This window comes from Emys orbicularis, chromosome 20, assembly GCF_028017835.1.
Source record: "Emys orbicularis isolate rEmyOrb1 chromosome 20, rEmyOrb1.hap1, whole genome shotgun sequence".
Taxonomy (NCBI): Eukaryota; Metazoa; Chordata; order Testudines; family Emydidae; genus Emys; species Emys orbicularis.
This window is the reverse complement of record NC_088702.1, coordinates 14867151-14879679: the sequence shown is the minus strand read 5'-3', so window position 1 is coordinate 14879679 and position 12529 is coordinate 14867151. Positions and strand designations below refer to the sequence as shown.

At 50.0% G+C, this 12529-nt stretch overlaps 1 protein-coding gene across 1 annotated transcript in view; it reads right to left on the bottom strand.

The window, feature by feature from the left end:
• LOC135892661 (IgGFc-binding protein-like) overlaps window positions 1–12529 on the bottom strand; it is a 108467-nt gene that overhangs the window by 31204 nt on the left and 64734 nt on the right. Inside the window, exons 15-20 of the mRNA XM_065420456.1 lie at window positions 7957–8527; window positions 5480–6075; window positions 2967–3540; window positions 2522–2715; window positions 1920–2061; window positions 903–1243 (exon numbers count right to left, since the gene is read on the bottom strand). Of these exons, the coding sequence (XP_065276528.1) occupies window positions 903–1243; window positions 1920–2061; window positions 2522–2715; window positions 2967–3540; window positions 5480–6075; window positions 7957–8527 (2418 nt within the window). The remainder of the gene's footprint in view (window positions 1–902; window positions 1244–1919; window positions 2062–2521; window positions 2716–2966; window positions 3541–5479; window positions 6076–7956; window positions 8528–12529) is intronic.

Genomic DNA, 12529 nt, shown 5'->3' with positions numbered 1-12529 from the left:
AGGAGTGGGGATTCTCCTCAGGTGGGGTCTCAGAGGGATCTCTGTTACATTAGAAACTGCTGGGGAATTTGTGACAGGATGGACTCAGCGGAGCTGGGATTTGCCCACAATAGCTGGAATACTGGCCCTGCTCTTGCATGATGCGCTGGGGATAGGTAATGACCAAATGCTCAGGTCTACACTTTATCTGGCATGCAGATCCCATGTGCTTGAGACAGAGCCGACAGCTCCCCACACCGAGTTATGCACCCCGCACCCTTCAGTACAGCACTCTGTAGCGCCATGCTGTGACTCTGAGGGACAGTGCCCCCAACTGACCTCCCACATCACTCCCTGCCACACAGCACCTGCTAGATAGGCATTGGGGTCAGCACTGACTGGCCAGGACAATGTTCCCTTTTAGGTGGCCCACCCCGCTCCCTGCAGCTCACCACAGCGCCTGCTGGCCATTGGTGTCAGCACTGACTCCGAGCACAGGGTGCCCCTATTAGGAAGCCTACCCATCCACTAGCACAGTGTTGGGACTTAAGGAACAGCACTGATACAGCAGCAGAGCACACCCTACTACTTCAACAAGACTCCCCACTGCAAAGCTTTGGATTACTTCATTGCAAAGGGAACCTATCTAACTACTGACCACACTGGGCCTTGTCTACGTTGGGCGTAGCCTGGGGGCTGCTTTAAATGGAACTGACTGGCTGTGGTCCCATAGGGGCCATTAGCCAGCTGGGCACTGTCAGGGCCCCATCACCTCCCAGCCACTCTCCTTTGCTCCTTTGCCTGCTCTGTCCTACCCACAACATGCCCCGTCTGTGGTGGGGGCTGCAGTTTCCTGCCCTCTATTTAGCAAAGCCTACAGGGTGGACATAAGAGCAGAGTGGATGTGCGCGCCCAGCACTCACCCACACAAAGCCGGCTTCAGCCCTGGCTGCTGTGACAGTGACTCCATCCACCTGGACAGTCACCGACCCACTGTAGAAGACCTGTGTGTTCCCACTGTTCTCGCTCTTGGCCATGACATGGAAGGAGGGCAGGCCGGAGGCATCCCTGCAGGTCTTGGCCATGGTGTAGGTGCAGTTGCCATGGAAATCGTACGCCCATCCATCGAAGGTGTGGTAATGAAAGTATCCCCCAGCCCAGCACGTGCCCCGAGAGACTGGCACACACTTTGGCTGCTCATTTATCATCTTACAAATTGTTCCTTCCCTGCAGCTGACCACACTGCAGGATGGCTTTGGAATAACTAATGGGGAAAGACAATAGAAAGACAAGAAACAGCAGACTAATCAGTAACACCTATCTATTTTTTCATCTCTCCCCCCACACATATCGTTATATCTATCACCATGCACTCCTCTGTCTCTCTTCCTCTCTCCCCATACACACTTCCTTTGCATCATTCACAAACCTCCCACGAGTCCCATGCTGAGGAAATCTCTGCATGTGTGTGACCACAGCAAAACCGGCTCCTATGTCTCCTTCCCCGCAATGCCCGGCAGAGGTGGTACACCACCTATGGGCATGTTGTGGGCAGCATGGAGCAGGCAAAGGAGAGTGGCTGGGATGTGCTGGGCTCTGACAGTGCCCAGCTGACTAATGGCCCCCATAGCCAGTAGGCTCCAATTTAGAGCAGCCCCTAGGCTACAGCCAGGAAGAAGATCTACGAGTGTGATCAGCTTCCTGACAGCTGCCCACTTGGCTCTGCTGTGCACATCAGAAGATGGATGCAGCAGAGACTCTGACCCAACAAGTGTTTCCATCTTTCAAGTCGAAATTCTCTAATATTACAGGTCAGCGTTCCAGGCTAAATAAAGGAGGAGAGAGAGTGAGAAGGGTGAGGAGACATAATTGAAATGACTTTACTCACTGCTTGTGCAAGAACCTCTCAGGGCATGTTTCAATCAGTGACTCTCCTTTACCTTGGCTGATGCAGTCCATGATGCCATCTCTGATCTGGCAGGTTTCTCCACTGGTGCAGCTGTGGGCTTTGCAGGTCACCCCTCGGGCAGGAATGCAGGTGCAGCTTTGCTGGCACTCATTCATCAGGACCGTCTCACTGGGCTGATGGGATGTTTGGGAAGCAGGAAATAACGCAATGTAACTGGAAATGGTTATTTCTGGCTGTGCTAAACTCAGAGCTGTGTGGTGAGGTGTGTGGAAAAACTATTGTGTCATAATATTATTTCTCTTAACATTAAAGAGAGAGGCTTTCTAATGAGCTAAGAATTGGGCTGAGGGACAGGACAATGCCTAGGTTTTAACCTCCCATCTGCTACTCATTCACTGGGTGGTGTTGAGCAAAACTGCCCCCCTCTATGCCTCAGTTTCCCCACACCGGACAAAGGGAATCAAATCTTGCTTTTCTTGGTGATTTGGGCATTGGGTATTAACAAAGTGGGGATGCCAGGCTGGATAGGCCAATGCTCTGATCCACTATAGCAAACCCTGTTCCTGACTAGTGTAGGGATTAAGATATAGGAGAAAAAAATTTACATCAGACCCAGACTACTTGAGGCTGTACCTTGTAGTATCTCCCCTGCTTGAAACACCCACACCTCTGCAGAGTCACACAGCCCTGGCCATCGAAGAAGAAGCCATCGTCACACTGGCAGCCTTCAGCACAGGTCTCCGGGCAGTCCATGATGTCTCCAGTGCAGGTGGAGGTGCAGAGGTCGGCGCAGACCTCATAGTGGCTGTTCACTGGGCAGCTCACAGCTTAAATAGAGAGAGAAATAAATGATGGCTGGAAAGATCTCACACCATGGCCTAGAGAACAGACATGAAGGAGAGGAGAGCAGGACAGGGAGGAGAGGAACAGGGCACCTTTAGATGGAAACATGAGATTGATGGTTCCCACCCAGAAGAGTTCCAGAAGAAGCCCAGAGGCCTGGAACAAGATGCCCAGTAACATGACCCCCTCCCTTCCCCAGGGTATCCCATAGCTACTATACTATCAGCGCACTTACGGCAGAAGGAGGTGTTCCTCCAGGGCAGGATGGGGGCCCCGGACTCTTGGCAGGCCGTCACGTAGCTGTGGATGCTCTGGCACAGAACCTGTGCATCCCCGTTGCCCAGGCACAGATCATACAGGCAGTTGCTCTGATACACACTGGGGCTGACCATGCCGTGGCAGGCTGCAAAGGGGCCGTCGGGGTCTGTGAGCAGCCCACAGTAGTTGCGCCTTTTGAAGACCTCCTTCTTCTTCTCTTCGCAAACTGGACAGCTGTTTCCAGCACATCTGTCTGTACAGGATGCTCCTGGGATCTGGACTTCCCAAGCAGAGCCAAATGCTGCTGCATCAGGGGCTGTCCTGCCACTGGGGAGCAGGAACTCCTTGTCCTGCTGTCCGTTGTAGTTCCCACACAGGCCGCACGTCTGGCCATGGTAGCTCCCTGGGATGGTGACTCTGGTCTGGTAAACCAGGTCGTAGCTCACAGTGAGGCCAAAGTCGGTTTGCACCAGGACATTAGTGCCATGCTGATATGCTCGGAGCTGCCCATTGACCATTATCACGGGGAGATTGTGGGATACCCCGTCCACCTGGAAAAGACAGCACATTCCCCTGTGAGCAGGTAGGATGGACACTGCATGTGTGGGTAGGGGCTATGGACAAGTTTTGAGATCCAGCTCTCACTGACACCATGGGTTAAATCCAGAATGACTCATGACTCCCGATTTCACTTTGCAATGATTTGTCCTCACCTTCCAAGCTCTTGACATTGTCACCCTGACTTACATTTCTGATCTCATCTGCCAGGCACCTCCCTTCCTCCTCATCCTCTCTCTTTACCTTCCCCAACTCCTCAACCAATGTTTGGCCTGCTCCTTCTCATGCCAACTCCTGGACTCAGAACAGTCTCCTACTTCTTCTCCATCTCCCCCCCCCCCGCCTAAAAAACCACTTCCCTGGTGATGCCTCCTTCCTTCACCCCTTCCCTCCCTCTCCTATCTCAAACAATTTCCTATGTGTTCAATTTGCCCCAAATTAGACTGCTGGCTTCACAGGGCACTAGGGCCATGGGACAGATTCTTCAACACAGAGGCCAATGGAGATAAAATGGGGAGGAATTTTACCCCATGTTTGCAAAATGTGAGGTATGTGGAGGGGGTTCACCAAATAATTAATACTCATAGATAGGGGTATAACCAAGAAGGGAGGCAAAGATGGAGCTGAGCTGGAGGATGCTCATCTCACCCAAGAGAAGCTTTGACATAGCAGCATCCATGAGTAGCACTTTCTACCATCTCTAGCTGGGTAGGAGACAGCATCCCATTCTGACAGATGATGACCGGGCTTCAACCATTCACGGCTTTGTCGCCTCCCTGCTGGACTATATAGCAAGGTGGTATACCCGGGCATGAAGCATTCAGCACTTAGGAATATTCAAGTGCTACACAACTCTGCAGCATGCCTCCTCAGCAACACTGGCTGCTGTACACATCAAACCTGTCCTCCACTCCCTATCCTGGCTTCCCATAGAACAAGGAATCCAGTTCAAGTCCTCAGTCCTTATCCCAAGGTGCTCAGTGGCCTGTGCCCAGGCTATCTAAAAGAGGAATTAAACCTCCAGGTTGAAGACTGTGGTTGACAACTTTCTTCCATTGGCACAATGGAAATCACATCAATAAGGATAAACTTTGTCTCTGCCGGAGACGAAGCTTTATTAGGAGTTGAGAATGAAGTCTGGAGAATGAACCGTCTCAGGAACTAAGGACCCTCACAAACCTGGCCACCCTCCTTTCCAAGTGCAAGGTGCGTTCTTAGACCACCTTTCTCTAACATTATATATATATATATATATATATATATATATATATATATATATATATATATATATATATATATATATATGGCAACATGCGTATACATTTATCATTATAAAAAAATCCACAACAAAACACCCCACTGCACATACATCTTTCCTGGGGAGATGAGGAGAGAACAAACATGTGGCAGATGTAAGTAACATTGCTTAATGTATTTCTGGGAGGGGCTCAAATACCATGTGGATGAGCCTGGTATATGAACCTTGTAGCAGGGTGGCCTGCCCCTCAGTGGCTCGCGGCCAATCCTTATTACTAAGTAGGCACATCTGAGCAGGAATCATATGTGTCCCCTGTAAGAGAAGCAGGAAGAAGCCAGGCTCCTGGTCCAGCAGAGAGAGTTCTCAGGGAGAAAGAGGGGAATAGAGAGGCTGCTGGCAGTGAGTAGGCTCCCACAGAGAAACCTGAAAGTAGGGGAGTGAGACGGCAGTCAGGCAATGCCTGGGAATGACCAGATAAGGCGGTGAATGGCTGTATGTGAAAACTCCTATTTGAATGAGACCCTTAGGAGGGCTGTTGCTATTGGACTTGTAAAAACCTTTTGTGAGTTGTTGAGGAGTCCAAGAGGGGAAGCGGAGGCAGACCACATGCAGAAACCTCTGGCCACAAAGGGACACTCAGAACGATCTACATGAGGATCTGGAGAAGAACTTACCATGATGAGCCCCTGTTTGCTCTGCAGCAGGGTGAGTGTGATCCCATACACCTGGATGGACACCAGCTTGGCCATGGAGATGTTCCAGCTGCCCCAAGATTCTTTCTCTACGCTGATAGTGAATGGTGTAAGGTCACTGGCATCAGTGCAGGTCTTGGCCAGGACGTAGGTGCAGGTGCCTTGGAAGTCAAAGGGGACCCCATCGAAAGAGAGGTAGTGGGGATGGCCAGAGGCAGAACAGGTTGCAGATCGAAACGGGTGGCATTTCTGGATGCCGTCCACCACCCCGCATTCCTCACCAGTGCCGCAGGAGAATTCCCTACACACAACCTCCCCACCAGCCTGACATATGCACTGCTCCTTGCATGAACCACTTGGGTGGAAGGTCTCCATGGACTGGTAGTAAAGTCCCCTGTGGAGGCATCCGCACTGGGAAATGGGGACGCAGAGGTCACCACTGAGAACAAAGCCCTTGTCACACATGCAGCCTTCCTTACACTGGGTCGTGCATTGCACCGGGGCATAGAGGTTGCTGCATGTCAGATCGCAGCTGCTGCTGCAGAATTCATAGTGACTGTTCAGGGGACAGGACGGAGCTGTAATTAGAACAAAAAGTTAGCTCACATAGTGCATTAGCAATGTATGCAATGAACCAACACAGAACATGCAATTTCATTCAAGCTCCTACTTTTCTATTTCCTTGGTTTGGTTAATTAATAAAAGGCACCATGTGTAATCCAGTTCCAGGTCTGGTTATCTGGTTGCTCAAAAAAAAAAACACAACACCAGGCAATGGGATACAGTAAATCTTTTTCCTAAGGCTAGGCTTCCAATTTGGACCAAGGTCAAGGTGTAAGGAGTGGAGGGCCCATGGACCTGGAATAGTTCTGAAGATCTTTTCACCACTAGCTTTTTACTTTGAGTCCAGGTCAATAGTGCCTAAAACTCATTCCCAGATGATGACTTATGGGACATGAGTTGGTGGGTTCCCAGACCAGTTCCTAGTGGAAAGACATCTCAATTAGTGAGTCATCACCATGTCCCAGCGCTAATTATGTCCCAGTGTCAGCAGATAAGCCAAGGACAAGATGGGCTATGAAAGGCACCACTACATCTTTAGCAAAGCTTTTGATACCATCTCCCACAGAATTCTTGCCAGGAAGTTAAAAAAAGTATGGATTGGATGAATGGACTATAAGGTGGATAGAAAGCTGGCTAGATTTTCAGGCTGGCCAGGTAGTGATCAACGGCTCAATGTCTAGTTGGCAGCCAGTATCAAGCGGAGTGCCCCAGGGGTCGGTCCTGATGCCAGTTTTGTTCAACATATTTATTAATGATCTGGATGATGGGATAGATTGCACCTTCAGCAAGTTCGCAGATGACACTAAACTGGGAGGAGTGGTAGATACGCTGGAGAGTTGGATAGGATACACAGGGACCTAGACAAATTATAGAGGATTGGGCCAAAAGAAATCTGATGAGGTTCAACAAGGACAAGTGCAGAGTCCTGCACTTAGGATGGAAGAATTCCATGCACCGCTACAGGCTGGGGACCGACTGGCTAAGCAGCAGTTCTGCAGAAAAGGACCTGGGAATTACAGTGGATGAGAAGCTGGATCTGAGTCAGCAGTGTGCCCTTGTTGCCAAGAAGGTTACCGGCATATTGGGCTGCATTAGTAGGAGTATTGCCAGCAGATCGAGGGAAGTGATTATTCCCCTCCATTCGGCACTGGTGAAGCCACATCGGAGTATTGCATCCAGTTCTGGTTCCCCCAATACAGAAAAGATGTGGACAAATTGGAGAGAGTCCAGCGGAACGAAAATGATTAGGGAGCTGGGGCACATGACTTATGAGGAGAGGCTGAGGGAACTGGGCTTGTTTAGTCTGCAGAAGAGAAGAGAGGTGGGATTTGATAGCAGCCTTCAACTATCTGAAGTGGGGTTCCAAAGAGGATGGAGCTCGGCTGTTCTCAGTGGTGGCAAATGACAGAACAAGAAGCTATGCTCTCAAGTTGCAGTGGGGAAGGTCTAGGTTGGATATTAGGAAAAACTATTTCACTAGGAGGGTGGTGAAGCACTGGAATGGTTTACCTAGGAAGGTGGTGGAATCTCCATCCTTAGAGGTTTTTAAGCCCCAGCTTGACAAAACTCTGGCTGGGATAATTTAGTTGGGGTTGGTCCTGCTTTGAGAAGGGTTTTGGACTAGATGACCTCCTGAGGTTTTTTCTAACCCTAATCTTTTATGATTCTATCTCTAGACAGTGCCCCTCTGGCCTGGGGTGGAGCACATTGATAGGGCACCGTGAGGGGGCAGCTTCTACAGCCACTGCCTGTGCTGTACCCATACTTTGGGCTCCTTTGTTAATTAAGAAATGTTCTACATCACTTCATGAGCTCAGCATTTAAACCAACATCTACCAGCCAACTTGGAATAGTGATCCCCATGGGGCAGGCAGTGGTGAACATGGGGGACTCACAGCAGAATGTCGTAGTCCTCCAGGGATGCACCATAGCTCCAGCTTCCTGACATGCCTCAGCATAGCCAGCAATGGCCTGGCAGACGTTACTCTCCCGCCCACTGAGGACACAATAGCCGTGTACACAGTCTACGAAGTATCCATGGGGGTCCACTTTGCTGTGACATCCTCTGAAGGGGCCACTCTTGTGGAGGATGAACCCACACTGCCCTCTGCTACCTCGTTGTAGTTTTTCAATAGCCTCTACACTTGCGCATGGTGGTATCATTATTGCAGAGCATCCTGGGAGGTCGCCCACCTTCCAGCTCTGGCCAAAGCTGACAGGACTTGGTGCCAGTGTGCCATCCCTCATGAGCATGTCATCCTCCCTGTCACTGTTGAAGTTGCCACACAGACCACACACGGCTCCCGTGTAGGTCCCTGGCAGAGTGACCGTGATGCGTCCTGACCACCCGGCAAAGGTAACAGTGAGGCCAAAGTCTGAATGGATCACTGTGGCCCAGCCATTTCTATACACAGAGATTTTCTTATCAACGAGGTTGAAGGGAAGATTCATCAGGAAACTATTCACCTGTTAAAGCAAGACACATGGGATATGAAACATCACTTGCCTCTGCTGGAACCTCTCACCCCATCACAGAACTCTGGCCCATGATTACAATAATAAGCCACCTCTGTTCAAATAATCATCCAGTCCGGCCTGCTTCCTTCCCTACAGCTTGCCTGAATCCCAGCTCTACCCAGACTTGAATTTCCCTTGTCATTAGCTATTGCAGTTCCCTCCTCTCTGTTCTACTTGAGCCCCAGCTCCCCAGGTTCCCACCTCTGCTGGATGCTATTGACACTGTGAGGGAGTGCTCACCCCACACCTGCCCCTGAAAGGGCTAAGGTGGCTAGACAGGCCAATTAACCACCTAAGATGCACCTGGAGGAGGAGCCAGGGAGCAATGAACTAATTAAAGGGTGAAGCTGAACAGGAACAGGTGGGGCTGGTATAAAGCAAGGTAGCTTAGGGCAGAAGGGGGCTCCAGGGAGGAGGTCTGCAGTCACTCTCTGAGGCTAGGGAGAGGTGAGGCTTGGCCAGGAGGGAAGGGTGTAGCCGGAGAAGGGTGGAGATGGAGGCTGATAGAGGCAACATAGGAAGCAATCCAAGGAATCAGAAACAAGGCATGGGACAGGATAGACCTTAGCTGCTGGTTTCAGGGTCCCTGGGCTGGAATGCAAAGATGAGGGTGAGCCCCCGTTCCCCTACCAGCCACTGGGGATGTGGCACCATTGAGGGGCAGTGAATTGGAAGACTGCCTGGGACAGTAGGGGACACATGGTACACAAACCTCCCAGAAAGGAGAAACTACAGTGACCTAACCGGAGGACCAAGCCACAAGGAGGGAGCCATCGAGTTCAGGTAGAGAGAGAGTGTCTTAGGCCTGGTCCACACTAACCCCCCACTTCGAACTAAGGTCAGGGCCAGCTCTAGGCACCAGCAAAACAAGCTGGTGCTTGGGGCGGCACATTTTTAGGGGCGGCATGGCCGGCGCCAGAATGCCGCCCCTAAAAATGTGCCCTGGCCGCCCTAGCTCACCTCCGCTGCTGCTGCTGCTCGCGCGCCGCTACTCGCCCTCCCTCCCAGGCTCTCAAGCCTGGGTGGGAGGGAGGGGGAGCAGCGGCGCGCGAATCAGCTGTTTCGCACGCCGCGGCCGCTCGGGGTCTCCCTCTCCCTCCCAGGCTCTCAAACCTGGGAGGGAGGGGGAGATCCCGAGCAGCCGCGGCACGCAAAACAGCCGTTTCGCGCGCTGCTGCCACTCGGAGTCTCCCCCTCCCTCCCAGGCTCTCAAACCTGGGAGGGAGGGGGAGATCCCGAGCGGCCGCGGCGCTTCTCCCCCTCCCTCCTAGGCTTGAGAGCCTGGGGGGAGGAGGCAGGGAAGGGGAGGAGTTGAGGCGGGGCCGGGGGTGGGGTAATTAAAAAACGGGGGGGGGGGGGGCGGCCAAAATTGTTTTTGCCTTGGGCGGCAAAAATCCTAGAGCCGGCCCTGACTAAGGTTCGCAAATTCAGCTACGTTAATAACGTAGCTGAATGCGAAGTACCTTAGTTCGAACTTACCGCGGGTCCAGACATGGCAGGCAGGCTCTCCCGTCGATGCCGCGTACTCCTCTCGCCGAGCTGGAATACCAGCGTCGACGGTGAGCACTTCCGGGATCGATCCCAGAAGATCGATTGCTTACAGCCGGACCAGGAAGTAAGTGTAGACCTGCCCATAGAATGAGCACTCACAGGACGAGGCTTCAGAAAGGCAGAGCTAATTCCAAGCTGCGGCCACAAGGAGGTGCCCCTTTGGGGATGAGAGCAGACTCTGACAGTGTGGACACTTGTGGATGGGAGGGAAGAGGTAGATGTGGTATATCTTGAATTTAGTAAGGCTTTTGATACTGTCTTGCGTGACCTTCTCATAGACAAACTAGAGAAATACCACCTAGATGGAGCTACTATAAGGTGGGTGTATAACGGGTTGGAAAACCATTCCCAGAGAATAGTTATCAGTGGATCACAGTCAAGCTGGAAGGGCATATCAAGGGGGATCCTGCAAGGATCCATTTGGGGTCTGGTTCTATTCAATATCTTCATCACTGATTTAGATAATGGCATAGGGAGGACACTTATAAAGTTTGTGGACAATACCAAGCTGGGAGAGTTTGAAAGTGATTTGGAGGATAGGATTAAAATTCAAAATGATCTGGACAAACTGGAGAAATGGTTTGAAGTAAATAGGATGAAATTCAATAAGGATAAATTACTCCTGAGAGAATTTTGTGCCCCAAAATTATAAATTCTGCCCCCCCAAATTAAAAATTTTGCACACAATGTTTGACAATTCTGCAAAATTCTGCATATCTTATTTGTCAAAATAACACAATATAATCATGCCAGTTTCAATTATTTTGGTAATTTATTTCAAAATATCTGTCAGTAAGTATGTCTGTAACAATACAGACCAAAAAAAAAAAAAAAAAAAAAGATTCTGGTAAAGTTATTTTTGACAAATAGATTCCTATTAGGCATATTCATACAGAACTTTGTGTAATTCATTTAAATGACAATACAGAACTGTATTTCCTGCACCTGTCAGAAGCAGGGCACAGGCTTGGGGAGTCAGGAGTAACGGAGGACCTCAGGGAGAGAGAAGGGGCCTAGGAGTGAACCTGGAGAGTGTTGGGTATGGGTGGAAGGTTTTTCTTTGGGGGGGGGGGGATTATCAGGGTGTTGGGAAGCCTCCCCCATGAAGACCCTGGATGACCCCAAGCCTCTGCCATTCAGTCAGGCACGTCTGCCCCTATCCCCACACCCCTCATCCCCACGGGTCTCTGCAGCCTCCCTCCCCCCTCCCCAGGCTCAACGCTGTCACCCAACTAGCTCCTGAGCCCATGTGCCAGTCTGTCCCCCCTACAAGTCATTCTGAATCCCAGTCTGTGACCCCCCCAGCAGCCCTGTGTGCCCCACTCTGTCCTAAACTGGCTCCACGGGCAAGGTGCTGCTCATGGGGGAATTCTGCATCACTCGCCATAGAATTTAGTATTTTCCCACATAAAATACATTTGTTTCTGTGCCACAGCAGCCTCTGGTGGGCAAAAAGCAGAATTGCAGAACTTCTAATGCAAAATGTTTTTTATGTGGGAAAATACAAAATTATGCGAGACAGATATTTCCCCAGGAGTAACAAATGCAAAGTGCTCCACTTAGGAAACAACAATCAATCAGTTGCACACATACAAATGGGAAATGACTGCCTAGGAAGGAGTACTACAGAAAGGGATTTGGGGGTCATAATGGATCACAAGCTAAATGTGATTGAACAGTGTAACACTGATGCAGAAAAAGCAAACATTCTGGGATGTATTACCAAAAGTGTTTTAAGCAAGGCACAAGAAGTAATTCTTCTGCTCTACTCTGCGCTGATTAGGACTCAACTGAACACTTCAATCTCCCTGGACATTCTATAACAGATTTAAAAGTAACTATTTTTAAACAAAAAAACTTCAGAAACAGACTTCAAAGAGAAACAGCAGAACTAAAATTCATTTGCAAGTTTAACACCATTAATTTGGGTTTGAATAGGGACTGGGGGTGGCTGGCTCACTACAAAAGCAGCTTTGCCTTTCCTGGAATTGACACCTCCTCATCTATTATTGGGAGTGGACTACATCCACTCTGATCGAATTGGCCCTATGAACACTGGTTCTCCACTTGTGAGGTTATATAATGCCTGCATCTATAACTTTCACTCCATGCATCTGAAGAAGTGAGGTTTTTTACCCACGAAAGCTTATGCCCAAATAAATCTGTTAGTCTTTAAGGTGCCACCGGACTCCTTGTTGTTCAAATACCTAAAAGGTTGTTACAAGGAGGAGGGTGAAAAACTGTTCTCCTTAAACTCTGAGGATAGGAGAAAAAGCAATGGGCTTAAATTGCAGCAAGGGAGATTTAGGTTGAACATTAAGAAAAACTTCCTAACTCCCAGGGTTGTAAATCACTTGGATAAATTGCCCAGGGAGGTTGTGGAATATCCATCATTGGAGA